The sequence below is a fragment of the Pocillopora verrucosa genome, chromosome 14 (assembly GCF_036669915.1).
Source record: "Pocillopora verrucosa isolate sample1 chromosome 14, ASM3666991v2, whole genome shotgun sequence".
Classification (NCBI taxonomy): Eukaryota; Metazoa; Cnidaria; class Anthozoa; order Scleractinia; family Pocilloporidae; genus Pocillopora; species Pocillopora verrucosa.
Window position 1 is genome coordinate 10,459,683 of NC_089325.1, and position 22,205 is coordinate 10,481,887.

The 22,205-nt window shown below is 38.1% G+C and overlaps 2 protein-coding genes across 3 annotated transcripts; both read right to left on the reverse strand.

Annotated features, from left to right (window-relative positions):
- Positions 1–271: 271 nt before the first annotated feature.
- Positions 272–3,136, reverse strand: LOC131773836 (3-hydroxyacyl-CoA dehydrogenase type-2). Its single transcript, XM_059089795.2, has 4 exons — positions 2,943–3,136; positions 2,486–2,644; positions 1,616–1,853; positions 272–917 (listed from the first exon to the last, which is right to left on the reverse strand). Exons 1-4 carry the CDS (start codon positions 3,123–3,125, stop codon positions 727–729), a joined length of 771 nt encoding a protein of 256 aa, XP_058945778.2. The 5' UTR covers positions 3,126–3,136; the 3' UTR covers positions 272–726.
- A 1,622-nt stretch (positions 3,137–4,758) lies between these two features.
- LOC131773807 (gamma-aminobutyric acid type B receptor subunit 2) lies at positions 4,759–21,768 on the reverse strand. Of its 2 annotated transcripts, none has more exons than XM_066161368.1 (18): positions 21,667–21,768; positions 15,116–15,433; positions 14,350–14,487; positions 13,690–13,857; positions 13,352–13,465; positions 12,857–12,922; positions 12,091–12,297; positions 11,419–11,658; positions 10,812–10,881; positions 10,430–10,510; positions 9,803–9,953; positions 8,819–8,948; positions 7,913–8,020; positions 7,536–7,661; positions 6,251–6,583; positions 5,757–5,921; positions 5,083–5,131; positions 4,759–4,939 (listed from the first exon to the last, which is right to left on the reverse strand). In XM_066161368.1, exons 2-18 carry the CDS (start codon positions 15,338–15,340, stop codon positions 4,881–4,883), a joined length of 2,430 nt encoding a protein of 809 aa, XP_066017465.1. In that variant the 5' UTR covers positions 15,341–15,433; positions 21,667–21,768; the 3' UTR covers positions 4,759–4,880. The 2 variants fall into 2 exon arrangements, with proteins under 2 accessions (XP_066017465.1, XP_058945740.1); XM_059089757.2 differs by lacking the exon at positions 21,667–21,768 and adding an exon at positions 16,861–16,888.
- Positions 21,769–22,205: the final 437 nt, after the last annotated feature.

The following is a 22,205-nucleotide window of genomic DNA, read 5'->3' on the forward strand; positions in this document are numbered from 1 at the left end:
AGTTATTGTAAAACTCAGAAAACCGCGAGCATAAGAATATTTCTGACGTACCGTTTTGTCAAGTTAACACAATCAGGCCAATCGCATGTTTGAAAGCAAAGCTACACCCAATTTTAGTAAAATAGTTTTTGGTTTTGCGGTTTGCTCCAGAGTTAGGATCTCCAGTGTGATTGGACATAACACAATTACACAAACAAAAAATACTTCAGGTTTTTCCACTGGCTGACCTTTAGATTACCAAGAAAATAACAAAAACACAGACTCTGTTACAAAATCCATATTTATATGAGGATGGAAATCTAATAATATATTCATAAAAATGTGAAAAACTATTCATAGTCACAACAGATATGCGCATTTATTCATTTATTACTATACTGGTTTGCTTAAAATCTTTCAGTGGTAATATATTTTCTGAGCTGCATGTGTGAAAATTAATTATTGGTATTCCAGAGAGACAGCAGACATGACAGGATAAGAGGGGAAGGGCAAATGTAGTTTGTCCCTCTCCTCCCCCTTCCAACCATTGACATTCCACTCACCCATCCCTGTTCTAGAGAATAATAATCTCTACAATAAGTTAACTGGAATGTCCACAGTTTTGCATGTTTATGCAACTTAAAGATTGTTCTAGAAGTTAATTATCTACCTCACCTATCACATGAAATCATTTCTAGCTGACTAATCATTTGAAAGATGTCAAAATTTGGCCAAAATGAAATGACATCAAGGTTGCATGCGTAAAGCTCCATCCAGCCTGATAACTTCACCATTTAGCATTGGGTTCTCTATAATACTCTGTACCAGATGTCCAAACTCTGCAGGATCACCCAGACGACTTGGGAAGGGAACAGTTTTACCCAGCTCATCCCTGACTTTCTCAGGCAAACTCATCAGCAGAGGAGTCAGGAAAAGTCCTAAAACATTACAAGCCATACTTTTGGTCAAATGTTCCTTGAAAGGAAAATATCTGGTCAAAAATTATAGTCAAATAATATCCCCTTGATTTCCACTAATTTTCACCTACACAAGATATTGATAAGAATTAACCCTTTAACTCCCAGGAGTAATTAACATGTAACTTTTCCCCATAATATCCATACCTTATCCAGCAAAGAGTTCATAAGAATTCTCAAACTTATCAGGTACAGGTTGTTGTCTTGATCTAACACCAAATTCTTATAACTAAGTTACAGGGAAATGTGTAGCAGCTAGAGGGGAGAATTAACAATCAGATCTTGGGAGTTAAAGGGTGAAAATAATTTTTTGATAAAACCAGAACCAAGGAAAAGCAACTAAAGCAAATCAGAGTAAAGAAAAATACCCCTCAGAGTCAATGAGAACTGAAAGGAGATTGATGCAAACTTCCTGGAGTATTGGAAAACAAGAGTGTGCTGTAAACATAGAACAATGTACCCAAGAACCCAGTGCAAATGACCTAGCTTTGGTTAAACAATATTTTTTAACAAATCAACCATTTTCACAAGTCACACAAAGCAATTTTGCTAAATAAAAAAAGCAGTATGACACTGGTGAGGATAATGCATCACACTATTTCAAAGACACTCACCTACTTTGAATAGTTAATAATATCTGATCTCAAGTGATGACCCACCTGGAGCAATGGTGTTAACTCTGATTCCATGTTTGGAAAGATCTCTAGCTATTGGCAGAGTCATTCCAACAATTGCACCTTTAGACGCTGAGTAGGCAGCTTGTCCAATCTGGCCATCATAAGCAGCCACACTCGCAGTGTTAATAATCACCCCTCTCTCTCCACCCTCATTTGGTTCATTTTGTGTCATCTGCTCTGCTACAAGTCGTATGACATTAAAAGTCCCAACCGTATTAACCTGATTGAAAAAAGACCTTGAATTAGTTAACCCTTTAAGTCCCACAAGTGACTTAGACAGAATTTCTCCTTACATTATCAGTGTGATATCAAGCAGACAAGTAATGAGAATAAAGAAAAATATCAATTGGGGGACTATTGGTTGACCCAATTCTAAATTCTCCAAACTAACATCACATAAATTGTATGGCAGACAGTAAGGAGAATTAGTTATTAAATCTTGGGAGTTAAAGGGTTAAACATCCGTGACATTTGAGTGGGGACAACTGTGGCAGCCACATAAATATTGTTACTGATAACTGCCATTTTTCTTCAAGTTTTCACAAGTTTATACAACTACTTTTCTAACAGTTTGACGAAAATAAAATTAATTTTTTTTCAGCAAGCATTTTGTCATTTTAAGAACTTAACCCTTTCACTCCCAGAAGTGTTTCACATCTAACTTCTCCCTATAATATACAATACATTATCCAGTTAGAAGTTGTTATCTTGATCTAACACCAAATTCTCTAAACTCATTAATAAGGAAATGTGTAACAGCCAGAGGGGGGAATTCATACTCAGATCTTTGAGTTAAAGGTTGAACACAGATAAATCAGAGTTCCAAGCAGTAAACACATTTTATAGATTTACCTTCAAGACCTTCTCAAACTGATCAAGAGGGTGTGGTCCCTTTTTGGAAACAGTTCTCACAGCAATTCCTATTCCTGCACAATTGACAGCTACATTGAGGGGACCAAATTTTTCATTAGCTAACTTTATAGCTTGCTGGACATCAGCTTCTGATGTAACCTTGAAATACCACAAAAATAATCAAATAAACAAACAGATTCTAAGTTATTGTCCATCTTTTAAGTAACAGATCACCAATGAGACTTGGTGTACAAGGCACACCCCCCAACCCACCTCCCAAAAGTGATAAGGCTTCCATTCTTCACAGTTTGAACAAGGGATGCTTCGCAAAATATTTAGAAAGCACCCAAACTTGAGATCTTTCGATGTGACAAAATTTTCTGGAAATCTTTTACAAAGAATGCGTGTGAGCGTATTGGTTACAAAAAAATTACGAAACATTCTAGTATGAACTCACATCCGTTGGTGCGAAATAGCAACTTTCACCCAATTCCTTTGCTACTTTTTCCCCATCACTTGAGGAGAGATCAGCTACGACTACTTTTGCTCCATATTTTGCGAGTCTCTGGGCTGTCGCCCGCCCTAATCCCGAAGCACCGCCGGTTACGATGCACACAGCCTTCTGTAAAATCGCGGCCATGTTGGTTCTTATACGTGTATTGAGCCGGTCAATGCTGACAGGCTAGTCAGCGGTTATTGTGGATAGCGGGTGTAACTGTCAGATAGTTGAAGACCTCGACGGGTTCGTCTACGTGGGATTTTACGCACATTCGTGCTATGCCTTGGAAATAGTGAAAATAGCTGGCCAAATTGGCTGCCCTAATCTGACCTGGTCTTTTCTAGTTTAGTCTAGCCTAATGAATAAAGGGGCAAAATTTTTAAAGAAACTGTGGCGCTGCGTCGGTGGGAGAGTATAACAGGTAACTTAGTGTTAACAACTGTACGAGCGTAAGCCCTTCGTCAGAGCGACTAGTCCGGCCTAGTGTAGCCTAGCTTGATCTGATCTGATTTAGTCTAGTCTAACGTTTAGTCTGGTGCAGAATTGTCTAATGTAAGCTGGTTCTAACTGTGCCTAGTCTGGTCTGGGCTGGTTTACTCTCGACTAGTCTCAACGGAATTTTTTTTAGTGTCATGTTGTCTTACCTAGTCTCACCTCGTCGTGTTTTGTTTGGTCTAGTGTTGTCTATTCAGTGTAGTCGAGTCGAGTCTACCTTATCTACCCCGTCTAGTGTTACACGTTTCTAATAATTTTGGTCGATCTGGTCTTGTCTAGTCTGATCTATTCCAGACATTGATCAAACACAGAAGACTCATTTCTGGGAGATAAGAGGTACAGAGGTAGGCGTCTTGATACCTGAGAAGTCCATGCGATGGATGATCTCGCATGGGAGGCTAATATACAAAAGATTATTACCACGGTACAAATACGTTATGCCTTCTTCATTTGCACACAAATGATATGATTGTTTCAATTTTATTGTTCCTTCTAAGACACAAAAGTTCAAATGGATAGAAATATCATTATAATGTCCATTATAATAAATGATAAAAAGTCTTCATAGTTAATAACTCTTCGACACAATTGTATTAAAATATAGCTTTCTTTTGCTAGTTTCATCACACAATTTGAGAGACAGGCACTTTGATGTTGCCTGGAAAATATAGCAAATTATTCTTTAAAACATTACTACTTGCGTTTGAAAAGAAGCAAAGGAAAACAAATGCACAGACCAAATATTCGATTATATGACGCAGTGTCGCATTCAATTAGTGTCTCTCTGATTGGCCGGTTCCGGCGTGAAGGCCAATTTTGGACTAACAACAGACAATCAGGTGGCTGTTGCACTACCCGTTAACATTAAGGAAATTTTTAAGTTTTTTTTTAAGGTATCACAAAATGAGCTTAATTTCACCGTAATTCTATTAGAAAAGAAAACGGTAAATGGGAAACGGGATATCTTTATGATATCTGGCAACGAAAAGTCCGAGATGCAGTTTGATGAATTTAAAAAATACCATGCGATATGATGTAGGATAATGATGGAAAACGATATCGGCATTCTTTCATTGTTACTCGAACAGATAATAGCACATGTGGAAGAGAAAACGAATTTCTCTCTCTTGTTGACATAAAAGCAGTCTCCCGACTTTCTTTCTAATGACAACTTCCAAACGAAACATAAAAGCTCCCGAAGAGAGTCATCTATTTTCTCAGTCCTACATTTAATTCGTTTCTTCCGTCTGCAAAATACCGTCATCACCCTGTTCTTGCGCTTTCCAAGAATCCTCGACTGTTTCATATGAAAACCTCTTAAAGTTCGATCCGCCTTGGTGCGCCTTCTGTGGGAGGCAACCAAAGAGAGCGTGCAGTTCCTCTGTTTCTTTATCTCGAGATCTAGCACGTTCCCTCCGCAGTGTCTGATCTCGCACCATTCTCTTCAAGTTCATCTCCAGCTGTAGAAAAAAAGAAGGAAGTTAGATTGCAATGTGCAAGTTCTTTCTCGCGTCTATCGTGTTATTTAAATGATATTCACCGCTTCTCCCCCTTTCTAGCGAAGCAAAGGAAAAGCGCGCAAAAAGTAAAGAAAGCCTCGTACCATTGGCTTGTTGCTGTTCATCATTTTGCGTTGACAACATGGACTTCGCCTGTTACAAGTTAGAAAACAGTATTTGTAATAAAACGTAAGATGACGTTTCGCTAATTTTCAGAAAGAACATAAGCCTTGGCACAAGGCATGGCCCCTCATATCAAATCATTCACAATGGACCCTTTGGTGACTTAAGGAAAAAACAAGCTTCTCCTTTTTATCCGTATAGCGCGCGGAGTACACGACACAGAAATATTTCCCCTATGTTTTCACATCTCCACCAATTTTTTCTCAGACACTTAATAATATTCTTTTCTTGTCGGAAATTTTTAGTTCTTATGCGGGACCTGACATACTTTTCCCATTTTCAAAGTATATCACGATATCGGTCCCAGATCTCTCTCGTGCTTGCACCTTGCAGTATTGAATGACCTTCCCGAGGAAGATTTGGGCACGAGTTTGATTAAATGAAAAAACGAAAAATGTTAAAAAACCAGAGTTATTACCATGGACGATCAAAACAAAGGAAAGTATCACAAGGAACCTATGAGAGGTCAAAGCAGATGCATGGGAATGGGATGGAAAATGGACCAATTAAAGAATGCAGTGAGTCAAAACAAATGAGCGCAGTCCTGGATTGCTCTCTGCACTCAATGGATGATGATTTTACGAGAAAAACTCACCTCCTCAACTTGCTTTCTTAACTCCTTGTTCTCTTCCTCTATCATGGCGTGATTCTGTATAGCTTCCAAAGACCGCGTAAATGGTGTACCACGAGAAAAAGCACTGGACTGTTTGCCACCTCGCCTCAATGGATTCCCATCCGGGTCCTTGTATATTTGGATAACCTGAAGATGAGAAAAAAGAACACGATTGTGAAGTAATGTCTAGGAACTGCATCGCACTCTCCACAATTTCAATCTCCCCAACTGCGATCCAACTGAATTTAGTTTGGTTTAAGTTGAGCGAGTTCCTGAATAAGAATTTTTCACTGGCGCCCCAGGGGGAAATGTCGTTACAACTTCAGTTTTTTTTTTTTTTACCAAACTTCAATAAAAAGCGCGCTGACCGTTGCCAATGCTTTGTGTTTGCTTTTTACGACACTTAATGGCAATACACTCAATTTAAAATGTACCCTAGAGCATCAAAATATTTAAGAGAGTTTTTATTACATTACCTTGGGTACAAACAGAATTCCGAGTGTCAGCGTGGTGCAGAACAAAATGACGGCACAAATAAGTGAAAAGCTCACAGTGGGATGACTGTTCGTGAAGAAAGACACAGGAACACCAACCGCGCAAAGCAGGACCACATTATACACGCTGATACCGATGAAACGAGAATCATTCAGTGCTGGAATCGAAACTTTGCGTGTTTCAAATGCAAGGAACAAACCGAAGATGAGCTGAAGGCTGTGAAAAGTATAGAACACAATAATCCACACTGTGAAATGGGGCCCCTCGCATTCCTCACGGCAAAGAACAGTCTTGTGATCGCGATCGTAAGAAATCTGTAAATTTAAATCATAAGGTATGGACATTGCATTAGCTGACGAGAGTTAATTCAGATAAGCTTTAAATTATACTTCTGATCATTCACTTTTTGCGTCAAAATTAATTTCCAATTTGATCTGTTTAAGAACATCCTTATTAAGAGAGTTGGGTGTTATTTGTACAGTCAACGAGAAAAGAAACTGGGAGAGAAATAGAATTATCTGAGAGAAAAGGAAAGCTTGATAAGAGTAAATGAGAAAGAAAAGAGTTAAGGAAGGAAAAAGCTTTAAATGAACATGAAGATCAAAGAACAGTCACCATGACAAAAGAACTGACTTCATTGTATGTATGATTGACGAAGCTACCCATCGTTCTTTTCAGTCGCACTTCTGCTTGCGGTTGTTGCTGTTGTTACTTGTTTAACGTAAGTTAACAACAAACACCCTTACATCAATATACATATTCTCCATACTGTTCTACATACATTACTTAAGGTGCTGACAAGAAGAATTTGTTTTAACAATCAATAGCTTCTTAAGCTGGTGATCATTTCCTTTATTCTCGTGGCCCTAATGTGTGATTCAGGGATGATGTTATAAGGAGAAATTAGATGTCAATCACTCTCATGGGTCAAAGGGTATAAATAATGTAAAAATGACCTCTGTGTTTGCTCACCTTTCTTAGAATTCAAAAATTAACTTTGGAAATAAACAGAAAAAATCGCCCTTTTTACTGCTGATACAAATGTTGTAATATCAACGCAAATTTTCCATTTGCTTAACTTCTTTCTAATCGTACCCAGACCTCAACCCTTACCAGATTTATAAGATCGTGGAAAGTCTGGAACCAACACTACTAAAAGTAACGGCTTTTGTTACTTTCAGTAGTGTTGGTTCCAGACTTCCCACCGACTAAATGGGCTACTGCTGAGAGGTCATTTCAGTTGGGAATTCTACTTTCGTCGTTTACCTGAGCTCCTTCATTCACGATTACTTTCCTATTTGGTGGATGCAAAGACATCCAGGTGGCAAGTAACAGAACATCTACAAACACTAGCGCTCCTAACAAGCGGAACAGGTCGGAATCACGGACTACCTGTGGGGGACAGAAAAAAATGCTATTAGATCGGTTAATTAGCAGGCACTTCCTACACTATGTACGCACTGCGGATCTATGAAATATGTATCTCACACCCTGTTATCACAGTAATCCTATGGGATTGATTAAAAGTGTCCGTTGTAGGGGTTTCATTGGATTAATATCTGGGAGCTCAGAAAAATGTTTTTGTTTTTTTGTTGTTGTTGTCGTTGTTGTTTTGCTTGTCGTTGTTGGTGTTGTTTTTTCACCTTTCTGATTTTCTTGATGTTCGTGAAAATCTGGTGGACACGCCAAGTTTTGGAGAACATGGCACCAAATCCTACGGTAAATCCAAGAGAGAGCAAACAGAATCGTGCCTACGAAAAAGAAGATTAGAACAGATCATAAAATTGACACCAAATTCGCTAAATGAATGAATTAACTACCGAATACATGAATTATCAAATGTTGGATCGAATGGATAAGCTGTTTGACAACTCGACTGAGTGATTGATTGACTAACTGACTGACTAATCAGAAGACCAACCGACTGAATGAACCATGACTGATAAACTCATCCACTCATTCACTGATTAACTCACTTATTACCTGACCCACTTACTAACTAACTCACTTATTACCTGACCCACTTACTAACTAACTCACTTATTACCTGACCCACTTACTAACTAACTCACTTATTACCTGACCCACTTACTAACTAACTCACTTATTACCTGACCCACTTACTAACTAACTCACTTATTACCTGACCCACTTACTAACTAACTCACTTATTACCTGACCCACTTACTGACTCCCTCACTCACTCGCTAACTGAAACCCTGGTTTACTAACTAACCAACAAACTAAAACCGAAGAAACGAACTAATTTTAAATTGAAAAAACGAAAAGAGCGAATCAACATTTAAATGAAGGGGAAAATGAACAATAAACTGACTAACGAAGAAAGGAAGTAAGTTTCTAAAGAAAATTTAGTGCTGCGTCGGTGGGAGAGTATAACAGGGTAATTTAGTGTTATCAACTGGGTTGTTAAAACTAAATTGACTGAAGAACAGACGAGCTGGCTGTCTCTCTGACTAGGATTTTTTTTTTTACGAAAAATAAATTTAGAGTAATTATTCACGGTATTCAGCGAGTTTGACAATACTCACTCTACAAACGTAGGTATAAGAAAGGGGCGAAAGTCTTCCATCAAACCCGTACAAAAACACTGTTATGTACATTAGAATGCCACCAAGCAATATGACATTATTGAGGTTTGGACTCGACAGTTTTATATACCTGCATGGAATAAACAGAATAGAAATGATCAAAGCAAATCCTGGCCTTTCCCAGATAGTAAAACTAAGCGCCATGGTAAAAGGCATGACATTGGCGGAGGAGTAAAGAAACGAGGGGGTCTGGATCGAGTTGCGTAATGGACTACGCTACCCGACATGCAAAAGCCTCCTTCTTTTTCGCTCTGAAGCTTCTAACGTGCCGTTTGTTGTTTCGCTCCGTTTTATTACCGGAACGCCTGGAACAGGCTAGGTGAATTAGTACAGCCTAAAAAATTGTTTAGAATTGTAGGTAGTTCTTAATATATTACAAACGGAATGAAGGTAAGTAATATGACTTCTAAGACGAAAGAAAAAAAAAAACATTGAAAAAGCACGAATCGTTTTAGCTGTCTTCACACTTTTTCTCCTAGGAATGAAGAAAATAATTAAATTTCTACCCACAATATCAAAATCAAACAGAAAAATGATGAGAAGAAAGATGAATATCGCCAAAGGAATATTGTTTGATAACACACAAGTTTCTTAGAACTTACAAGAAGAGTTAGAAGAAATACATGCAAGAAATGGGTCAAAATGGATCTAAGACTCTAGAACAGGTGTTTTTTCGGTCAGTATCGGATGCTAGAACGCCTACTAACGACAAGAACTCGATTTCAAACTTTCTTATTTTTGTTCAGCCCACAGGACCAGCCCGGTTGCACGAAAAGCTCAACTGATGAAGAGGCCCTAATTCAGGTTATTTCCCAGAAATCATCCAGCACTTAAACAACATTGTAGGGAGTCACATCTGTGTGACACTACCTCCTTGTAAGAGAAGCAAGTTTTAAAATCAGTTTAGCGTACTTAGACACTAACCTTTTTTTGCGGTAGCGCAAATTAAAGCCCAGAAAAAACAGCGCCAATACAATTCCCAGAGAGCTCAGTACACTTTTTAATACGATTAACCACACGGGAATTTGCACAAATTCTGTGACGGTGATAGTTTTGTCAAGAGGAATTTTACCGTCTGTGAATGCAAAAATAAATATGTAAGGTAATCTTTGCTTATTTCATGTAATCACAGTCATATATGGCTCTTAATGACTATTCAGGGAGAGAAGATAACAATTATTTTTATTAACTCTTACCTAGAAGGCTAGAACTTTGGGATCACTAAGAATTGGAATTTCATTTTGAAGACTTAAAAAACGTGATGAAACCCAAGCTTCAACATAAAAAAAAACACTCCTGATCAAAAACTTCCCACCCAGTTCCAAGCTTCTCTCTTGTCTCCTTATTCGGAAAGGGGTAGACGATCGAACTTTTCCCGAGTCTCATTTGACATTTTGACCGAGTAGAGAATGTATTAGAATAGATCTGGAGGGGCGAAAGAAATAGACTTTTATCTCTTTTATCATTGGTAAAAAAAATCAGAAAAAGCTGGTTGAAGTTGACCGAGGCTATATGCTCTGATAAAATTTAAATTCTTTCTAACATTGTTACCTGGCCACAGATTTCCCTTTCCCACCAGTTGTAGTTTTTTGGCGAATGCGTCATAACAACCGACACGTACAGCATGACCATCTGCAAATAAATAGTGCACGCTGAGGACGTGTTTGTACGCATTGAAGCGATGCAGAGATAAATTATCTGTAACGTGGTTAGGCCACTGTTTTGAAAATAGTCTTGAACTATAGCTTAATGCTTTTTCTTTGCGTTTACCGATAAAATCAAGCGCGCGGAAAGTTTGGAGAGACCTCAAGAAGCATGAGTAGAGCATTTTTCGTGCTTTCTAAACTTTCCGTGCGCTCCATATCTCGACAAAAGCACGCTGATGCATGAAGCAGTAAACACTTTGGCGGCGGCAGTACTAAACGAAAATTACCTGGATGTTGCTGAAGTATTTCCACCAAACCATCATATCGGTCACCATCAGAGAAAAAAGCAACTTCTCCCTGAGGAGGGACGGATATAGAGAAGAATACAAGTGAAAAAGGGAGAGCAAATCTGTTGCCTTTTTAATTACGACGCGAAGCAGGTTGGTTTAGGACACATCCAAACCCCCCCTCCCCCCTTCGGAATGAGACATAAATAATTCATAACAGTACAACACCCTGGCGAGCCGCTAAATTCTCATGAGATGTCGGCCAAAATAACCCTCTCCCCTTTGTTACAAGACCCCTGCCCACCGACCCGAAAGAAGACATGAAACGAGGACAAGCTTTCAAGGAGATGCGGTGCTTATGTCAAGAGGAAGGGTTAATTTACAGAAAAAATTAGAGCTGTTGCTTTGAGCTGAAGAGCTTGCTTTAAAGGAAAAGAATGGAGATGGATAAGTTGTGCTCTTCTTTGAATAACTTCGGAGGATTTAAATAATCAGAAGACCTTTCATCGGGTGGGAAAACAAGTTATGACAAGAAAAGGAAGTTATTGTAAGATGTCTAACATTAACAAATACATTAAGTGACGAATACAGACTGGAGCAGACCTACCGTTACCCCAAGGAAGTGAATATCTTGAAGTGTTCGTACAAATAACTTTGTCATTTCAGTTTTATTTTTGTAAAAGTCTTGTAACCCCAGACCCATTTTTTCCAGTTTAGGAATGGATTTATTCAGTGCGACAGCCACCGTCCACAGAGCATCATATGTGTAGGCAGTGATGTTAGGCGCGGAAGACACGTTCAGCTTCTGTAAAACATCTCTGTATTGTTTGTAGAATTGGGCGGTTGTCTAAGCAGTGAAAATAAATAGATGATAAACTGCTAGAAACATGCAGAAGAGTATTTAACAATTAGATCAGTTCTAAGATCAATATTTCTATCGCGTTATAGTTGACAAGGAAGCCTGAGAGCGAAAAATCTAATTGTTTTCGAATAAATGATCGTCATTTTATTTTATGTACAACCACGCAGTGTTATAGGCAACTCACGTTACTCACTATCTACCCCCTAGTATGTTTTAGCCACGGGATCCAGGCCAGTACCTGTGGGATTATAGTTGGTAATAGCATCTTAGCATCTCAGAAGAACTCCACTCCTTCCTCTTAGAACTTTGCAACTGTGGCTTCGGTTTTTTGTGGGGTAGAGGCAAGACTCGGATTTTTGAAAAAAAGTTGTGTGGTTACTTAAAAGATATTTGGGTTAATATTAGTCAGATACTCACCAATCCCGAGAGAGTTTTACTCTGTGCTTCTTTTTTGTCTTCACTCACGAATATCTGGTTATTAAAAATAAAAGTGTAGGCCACAGCTTTCCTCATCTCATCTTTAGTGCAGAGCAGGGAGGGGTCTGGGACTGACCACCAGCGGTGAGAATAAGTACCAATCAGAATCCAGACATAGCGTGCTCCATACAGGTCTGACTTGTAAGCCTGAAATAAATTCTTTTTTTAACTTGCGGAGACAGAACCTCAAAAAAATGAATAAAAATAAAAGAAAAATAGTTCCCATAAAGCCATTTTCAGTCGAGTGTCGAAAGTAATCTAGGATTGTATCGGTTTTGCTTTACTTCACTCTATGATTAGTCCAGAAAACTCGCGCTACTTTCTTAACCAATCAAATGTAAAACTTAAACCAATCATGACTTGGTCACCCGCGTTCTCCCGCGCTATAGGCAGTCTGGTTGTTTTTACTATGAGTTCTTATTGGCTTTGAAAGTTTTTTTCTTTGTTCAGATTTACCATTGTGATTACTTTGGTTTTGGTTTTATGACACTCGATGGAAAAGTGCACTAGTTGTGAAAAGTTTCTTAATCAATCAGACGCTAAACTCAGCCACTCATTTTTCCCAGCTCCTGTGGCCGATTACATGTTCTTACTTGGAGGTCTCAAACTGATGTGTTCCTTACCATAACGGGAGTCACGTCGGTTGTTTTGTTTACCGTTTTATATTTTCTCACTAAACACGAGGAATTTTTTCAGTATACCCTACCTGACAGAAGACGCGCCGCGCCTTGGCCTCATAAAATGTTCCGACAATGATTCTGGCGTCGTTTTTCTAAAACACAATATGAAATGATAGATAACGGTGAAACAATCTCACACTTATGAGCGGTACCAGACGCAAACCGTGATTTTACTTTAATCTATGAGCGGGAAGGAAACCAAGACTCAAATTAATTTGATGGAGCTATTTTCTAGCGAGGGTCCAAAGTAATCTGGGATTGCATTGGCTTTGCTTTACTTCACTCTGCGATTGGTCTAAAAAAAACTTTCGCCGATTTGTCGACCAATCAGATGCAAAACAATAACCAGTCACGACTTGGTCGCCCGCGTTTTCCCGCGCTTTAGGCAGTCTGGTTATTTCTACTTTGAGTTTTCATTGACTCTTAAGAGGCTCCTTTCTTCTGATTGGCTGCGGCGATCTCTTTAGTTTTGATTTTGTGACATTTTATCGAAAAAGGCTCCAATCAACCAACAGACTTACCACAAGATTTACTATGTCAAGCTCAATGTGCTGTCCTGTGATTTCTTCAGACTGAAGAATTGTTCGATTTATCTCCTTCAATTCCCTGATGACCTGACTATTGGATTGTGATGCCTTAAAGAAGAAAGAAATTTTAAGGCATTTCAGCTAATAGGTAGATGTCCTACCATTCAAGTTATTCAGCTGGTTCCTCGGTGTAACGGAAGAACTACTGCTGTCGTATCATAAACACACCTGTTACAAAAATTTAACCTGCGCTCCAGAATTCACGGAAGTAATCAAATAAACTGAAGACGATGGGCGACTTTCCAAAACCTTTTGATTATTTATCTTCTTACCAGATCAGCGCTTGTCTTTTCAAACATGGTAGCAATCCTCTCCCAGCCGAAGTGTTTTATCCAAGCCACTCGAGCCAGGTTCCGCGCGGACTCGGACGGAAGAGCGCGAAACAAAGTGGGAAACTCCTCACGATTTGATAAGGCCAGCGATCTGGAGGCATAAGATATCTGCAATGGGAGTATTTAAAAGAGATTAGATATGACCTGTGTCATACCTTTTCCAGCCATCGAACAGTTTTGAACTGCGTGTGCGAGTAGTTTTATTACGGAGATCTCTCTTGTCATTTTAGAGTACACATATTGAGGTTTGTTCACAATTCTAAGAAAACATTGTTTTGCATTGTTTCCATCGCATTTGCAAATACAAGAAAATCATCGTTTGCATTATTGAACAAAAACCAGCGTCCCATGGGGTACTTTCTATAATTTGTAGAAGTAATTAGATTCAAGATTGTGAGGTATTGATATTTTTAAATGAGGTGCTTTTGATCTTATGCTTCTTAGACTATTTTCTGCTTAAAAAATACCCGCAAAGACCAATAAGGGCCCCGAAATTGGACGAAAACGACTGAAATTCGACGGAGCCTTCCAAAATTCGACCGAAGTGCCTAAAATTAAAATGAGATGTTCCTTGATGAAATTGTAGGTTTAATAATAGACCTGTGCCAAATGCCTGTATGCTGACATCTTTGCTAATATTTCAGTGACATCCGAGCACGCTCCTCCAAATGTCATCAAGCAGTTTGGCTGCTCTGACAGCAAATCCATGAACATGTTGGCGGTGTAAGCAGGGTCACACTGACGAGAAATTTCAACATGATCAGCATTAAAACAATCGGACAATAATGCAAGGAAATACTGAGCTGAAACGAGGCGTACTGCATGTTACAATGTTACAATGCATGTTACAATGTCAGGATGCAAGAAGTCTTGTTTCGAGTTCCCAGAATTTATTGCCTATTAACAGCTCCCTCCTCCCCCTCCCCCCCCCCCCTCCCCTTCATCCACCCTTTGGCGAACGGGAAAAGACCAGGAACATGGATGATACAAAAACTGATGCACACCAGGTATATTTAGTCTTAGATCAAGGAAAATGCACAAGAAGTTCAAGAATTGGGCTTATTTTTTCGTGCCCTAAGAATCCTTTATAATTTTATATGTAAAAACGTATTGAAACTTGGGTTCGAATTAGATCTGTTGCCCGCATAAGAAAAAATTGACTTTTCAACACAACATTTTGGTGCAATGAAGATGTCAGGAGTTTCGATTACCAGCCGCTGTTCGGGAATATGAGCTCGCGCTTCTCCCCCCCTAACCCACGGGTAGGAGAGAAGACTGGACGCGAGGAAGCGGCGGAAATCGAGCCTTAGATGTCACACGCAGAAAGAAGACTGTCTATAAGATTATACTGAACTGAACGCGATACCTTTGAGTCTTTGACAATCATGCGCAGCTCATAACCGCGTAATATGTCAGACTTGTTCACGTGATCTAGTGCCACTTCTGCTGCGGCCAGAAGTGCCCGTCCTGGTACTGAAGCTTTGTTAGGACTTAGAGGAAAGAAGCCTCCGAAGTAGACAGGTGTCCGCTGAAAGTTGGGCCGAGTTAGGCACGGCAGCAATAATAAGATCAAGGACGACAAAAGCTTCATCTGATCCGCTCCCTCGGGAAAGAAATCACCCTGGCTCCAATTTCACTTCACTATCCTTTATGAATCGCAGCTTGTAGAGTGGTAGTTCGTTTTCTGTTCGTTTAAAACACCGAGGGCATATGTATAGTTAAAAATTGATTCGTTACTCATGAAATTAGACTATACATTCTCTAAATATCATGGAAAATCCTGAAAGGATCCCGACAACATCTTGAAAATTTCCCGGTGAGATTTCGGTTGGATCCCTTCGGGTTTCCGACAACATGCCGTCGGCATTCCGGCTGGTTCCCGGAAAGATTGCGGCTGGGTTCTAGGGGAGTTCCTCGCGCGTTCACGACTGGATTGCATATATGTTCTGTTTTGTTTTTCATCTCTTCTTCGGCCTTTAAAACCTGTTTTTTTCGCATATTGAAGCGACGGCCGCTCAGCTCAAACATTAGAAAATTCTCAGCAAGATTTTCTGCGATAATTATCATCCCAGGCAGAGTTCAGCTGGCGAGGCGATTTGGCCTATGGAGCGATCTTTTCAAGAATTAACTTTTCGAGAACACCTCAAAGGTATGCTCCCTTTTTGGCCTCTCCTTGGCAAATTTTTACGCCATGCTTATGTGGAATTTCTTTTAGAACCACGTGTGTTTTTAGAGATCTGTACGTTTCTCACATTGTCAAATTACCAATCATTTTGCAATACACTAGTTTTCTTTGTGTAGCATTAATAAAACTCAGTAACGGTTGCATTAAATATAATCCAACTGAACTAACAGAAGAGTAGATCTTTTGTGTTGTTTCTTTTTAAGGAAAGGAGGAAACTGGAAAAGAAACAGATCACACAGCTGTTGGTTTTTCCACGCTGATTAATTGTTGGTTTGATTTTTTTGCTATTTCCATGCGGTGAGTTTGGTCCGATGAAAAATGTAAACACGGAGTCTCGATTTTGCATGAGGCAGACACATAAACCAAAACTTGGAGAATTTCGTATCTTATTGTGTAAAAATCTTTTAACTGATGGCCATAAGGCATTTCGCGTTATCTAAACGAAACCAAATCAATAAAAATGTTTTTTTCTGCATGATCATTAGGGAAACTGTGATTTTCTTTGAAGATTTTATCGATAAAGAAAGCCATCAGAAAGCATCAGCCAGAAGGCTGGTTTTCTCTCGAACATTCTATTTGACATTCAGCTTTTCTCACGAGTGAAATTTTCAAAGTTTGGTAATACCAACTTCGAGCAAATGACCAAAACGATAACATTACAGTCATTAAATAGTGATTTGTTTTGAGTTGACCATGTTTAAATCATTTGATTGAAATGACTGCAACAATCTATTCTATGAATTATCTGAGAGATAGTTTGTCCCGCAGCTAGTCTAAGAGATCAAATTTTTTCGCTTTAAAATTAGTTTTCAATCTCTGATTGACAATGTAAGTTTTAAAGCACTACTAATGAATTTCAACGCATTGGATAACAAGCTCGAAAAGAAATTTCTTTCGCCGAAAAAGTCTGAATTTTAGTCACTCACCTGACAGGAGTTACTTGGCAAATTTATGGTGGTGAAAGGTGAGTTTGTTTTTCAGTTTGTTATTTATAGAGAAAATCTTAACCAATAACAGTGAAACAGAACGGCTTAAAACAAAGAAGTTTGTTTTCTTTTAATTACCCCGCTCTTGTGTGAAGGCAGCCTATGAAAATCACAGAAAAACAGCATTTGGGAAAAACAACGCTGTTTTGATAACATCTGGTTCGACCAATGAGAATTCAAGATCATGTTGCAAGCTCCCTTTCTGATGTTTTTTAGCTGCTGAAAATCCCAGTTGTAAAATGAAATACTGACGTGTGACGAAAAGATTTACGCCAAGTTTACAGATCTGTAATCTTTGTCGAAAGACGCTCTTAAAGGTGTATTGGCCAATTAGTAATGAAAATTCAGAAAAATGTATTTTGTTTTTGCTTTGCAGTCTCCAAGTCCGAGTAATTTCATGGTGAAGGAACTATGCAGGGTTCGACTGAGTTTTATATTCATTTTAACAAGTCAACTCATCATCACTTTCCTGGCTACTGCGATAGAGGTAATGGTTCGAATAACGTACAGGCCTCATTTTTTTCACGCTTTATTTTTAGTACTGTTTTAAGTGGTGTTCATTACTACGAAAATTGTTTTCATATTCATTTCTAAACCCGCGGTTCACTTATAATTTTCATATTTTCTCAGTCAATGACACCGTCTTTGTGTTTCGTCTAGAAAAAGTAATGTTTTTCTAGTCCTGCGAGATGACCTGACAGTTTCAATCAATTATTAATTGAAACTTACGTAACTTGCAAAACAACACGCAACATAATAACTCAGCCGGTAAATAACATAACACGCAATGCGTTGTCGCACTCTCAAAGTTTCATACCCGTATTTCACAATAGGATTGCTCGATCATATGTAAAAATCATCATAGCTTGGAAGCTCACTCAGAGAGTTGGAAGCAAATTTCAAGCTATTATCCAAAGAAGAAAATGCAGAAAGAACAATTAAAACACGCCGCAATATCAGGCTAACTAGTTTTCTTACATATTATTGTTTACAAATGAGCCTTCATTTCAAAAGGGATATTATTTAGCCATGCACATTAAACTCCAAAGTCTTATTATTACCATCTGTCTTCAAAGTAATGTCAAAAGAGGCCGCAATTTTACCGAGAAATTTTCAAGCGGGGAAAATGATGATTTAGTCGGTAAGTTTTTCCTACCTTCCTAACATGAATGTTGTTCTTCGCTGTAAGTTCCAATCAATTTTATCTGTCCCTTCTAATCTTTAATTAGATGTACCAGGGATCCGGTTTAACTAATCGATTTCATTTACAACTATACAAAACGACCATAGAAAGCAAACTGATCACTGTTTTGTATGCTCCAAATCTAAACTGTATTTCCAATTTGAATTCAATTGATGTGTTAAATAACCCGTCATTACAAAGGCGAGACACAGGACATTCTAGACAAAAATTGCGACAAAAAAAAACCTTTAACGCACAATTAGTTTTTCGTTTCCTTTAGCTACAGCAATACTCAATCAGGGAAATTGCGTGACGGCCACCTGCCTTCAAATACATTTCAGAGTACAAAGTAATTGGGTTGGAATTATCAAGAAAGCCTTCTTATGGTAAAAATGTAAAGAAACTTCTGAAATTTGCTTGGCCTGCACTCTTTTAACTTGAATATTCCTAAGTCCGAGTTGATCAAAAGCTTCTAGATAAACAGTAAAAGTATTTATTTATTTATTTATTTACATCATTCAACTGAACTTAAACCCGTCTAGATTTTTATTTTTTATTTTTGATTTTGCAGACCTTTCTACATGGCGTTTTTTCTTGTAGTGTTTTTTTTATCAACGATAGTAACGATTTAAAAATCTGTATTTAACTTTCAAACACTGAACTTTGCTGGAAAGCATTTCGGTGAGAAAAGAGTTTTTCCAAAATAAGATTAAGTGTTATTTCTGTCATTTGCTATTTATTCGTTTTCATACCCCTGTTATGATCACGTGCAGTGTCTAAGGCAGTCCTAAGGCAGTCCTAAGGCAGTCCTAAGGCAGTCCTCAGGCAGTCTTACGATTCGGTGAGGATTGGTGTGAGAATTCTTGCCAGGACCCTGTCGGCTATGAGAGTCGTTCGGCTTTATTTCCGAGGTCTAAAAGCACTCACTTTCAAAGAGAGACTGAAATTAACACCTTTGTTGGGAAACGAATTGTATTTGAGCAAGAAAAAAAAAAATATTTTCAAACGCCTCGCACCCACTCTCGTTAATTTCAAAGAAGAGGCACTGAACGTCTCGCAAATGGCTCACTCTACGGATGAAAATCATAAACCTGCTGTGTCTTTCACAATTTCACCACCCCAACCTAACTCAGTCCTAAATCGCAAGGATCTTGTTTATGTTTCCTACAATCTCCTACCCTTTTTCGCGATAATGGCCAACATGCGAGAGACTTCTGACAATACATTTGCATACTTTGTCAAACATACACAAAACCATCACTTTTACTGGGTCGTAATTTGTACCCTAAACATGTAAATTTTGATCACATAATAACCTTTTTGCCACAGCCGACAAATACATCAATATTTTAACTAAAAATTAATGAATGTCGGTAGGCCAATCGACTAAAAACAGGAAACAAATCAGCCGAAGATCCTACCTTCTAATACGAGATTATTGTCAAATGGGTTATACTCTATCACTACCCTGCTGGTTACAATTTAAATTGTGCTTGTAAGCAAACAGGATTACGATAAAAATAACGTGCTTTCAATTTGATCAATTTAAAAGGAAACGCATACAAGACATTTCTTATCATAATCTACAGAGTGCTCGCCTGCATGAGAGATCACCTTATGGTTTCAAGAAAAACAAAATAAACCACCTTTTTCAGGTCAGAGAAATCAACTAACCCATGCGACATTTTAAGAGCATGATCAGAGAGGAGTTGTTTATAAACTGGTAGTAAAGAATTTGATTTAGATTTTCCGTATTTAAAAGTTTTTTTCAAGGATATCGCAATTGATGCTTCATTATATCAGGTATCAGGCCAATGAAACGCAAGAAAAACTTAAAAATGTATCAGATAAAAAAGATTTGTGAGATTGCACTAAATAGAGATCAATCAATTTCCTTAATGAATGCTAGTGATAAAACACAAGGTGGTTTCCATAAAATTCGAAGAAGAATGGTAAATACACGTTCCTCTATAAACTTTCATATCGGTGACTCTTGATCATTGACTGTGCCCCTAGTAAATTTGGATGCGCACAGTTGTTATCTTAAACTGTCCATGGGGTGAATTTCAACGTTAACGTTAAAGACCATCAAAAATTAGCTTCTGAATTTGAATATTAGTGACATCCTAAAAAAGTCTTATTTCATCATATGCCATTTCCTTTACTTTCATTAATGCGGTTTTCAATAGATACATATTAGATGCAAACACAATGAAAGATACAAATGATACTGAACACTTCCAAACGCGAGTAATACATTATAAAGTTCGGGCAGTGAGTGAAGATATGAAATTTTTTAATTCGGCTTTTTCTCATGATAAATCTATTGAAAGTAGGGTCAAAGAGGAAAATAATAGTGAGTTTCTATCAGATCGAATAATAAATTGATAATCTTCTGTCTTTTTGCGACATACACTTGCGCTTAATTTTAATGAGCTGATCAATCAAAGAAAACTTTTCAGCTACATTCACACCTGCGAATTTTCCATCACTTTTTTCCTTTGACAAGCTTTTCATGTCAGTTTTGATAGCAAAATTTGACAAGTTTTTTCTTGGCCCGGAAGCCTTCCTGTTTGAGAGCCGACATGACATGGCGAAAACCCAAGAACCGGCAAATCTGCTGGTGTGGGGTCTTATCAAGGTAATCACTTGTCAAGTAGATTTTAAGGTTTGCTCGTTTGTTTACTCACCTTTTTGTTGACAAGTGAAATTGCCTGATGACTGATCCAAATGTCTCTTAATACAAGATTCTTAAACAACATCTCTGTCTCTCAGTGACGAAAAAAAAAACAATAGACATACAGTTTTTCTTAAAAATACATATTTACCAGTTTATCGGTGAAATCTTGAAGTGGACGAGAGCGCAACGTCACATTCTTTTTCAATGCTGTTAGAAAGTCACCGCAAATAATTTTTGGAAGTCAATCAAACGATCGACACCAACTGTCAAAAGGTATTCTCTTAACAAAAAGATCTTGAAATATAAACAAAAATGTAACATACGCCAAGAACAGACATCCGGTAAATGTAACAAAACAATGGCACATTTAAGATATAATCTTGCTGCGGCGAGTGAACAAAACGAATCAAAACGTTCCAAAAAGCCCCCACCCCTTCGTGTGAACTGATAAAGATCTCAACAGAGATATAAAAAAACATGAGAGACCTTCTAGAAAACCTTTCGGAAAAGAAATGTGCTGGTTTAGCACTAAATCAGAATAATGATTACTTATCAAAGAAGACTTCTTAAACAGTTGCAAATTTAATATATGCAAATTCTGAATCTTAGGATATTCGCTGTCTCTACAAAAAACATACACAACTTTACGAAATGATCGATCATTCAAAAGGACTGAATAGTCTTTTTCTCCTTATTCAACACTGGAGTGGTCAAATGTACGTTTGGGAAATCTTCCTTCCCACGAAAAGGGCTGTCGTTTTGTATATCTTTCAATATCGAAGGGATTTTTGTGTTAATTTCATATTTATAACAAAAATCTCCCCTCCCAGAATAAAGGAAAACAAAAAGGTTGAGTTAAGCGAAAAATTATTTTTGTACTCACGAAATATCCTGAAGTTCTGGCTGGGACATGAGCTATGCTTCGAAAAAGAATGAAATGGTTCCAAGGCTAAAACTGAGAAATAATGCCCGACAACGCTTTTTCTTCGGCCGTGGTTTGAGCAGATTCAATTAAAAGCTTTCTTTCGACAAACCAATCAACGATCTGACGAATTATTTTTCATTGATTGAGTAATGTTTTCGAGAAGAAAGCATGTCAGAAGAGCTTAGTGTACATTACTATGCTATTTTCACCAATTTAGTTTGATATGATAATTACTAGACATTTAATCACGTCGCACGATCGTTAATTAAGTGATGTACACCAGTGTGTGTACTATGGCAAATATCAGTTATAACATGTTTCAAAACGTAGGCAAACAGCGCGGTGCAGAGTTCGAACAAATATGTACACGGAAATGAAAGCGTCCGATTTCATAATGTTCCTGTCGATACTTTAAATACTTTCAATCATTTCCTGTTTTGCGAGAAATTCTGGAAAACTAAAACAGGCATGCGTGACCGTAAAATGGTTGAAATTTA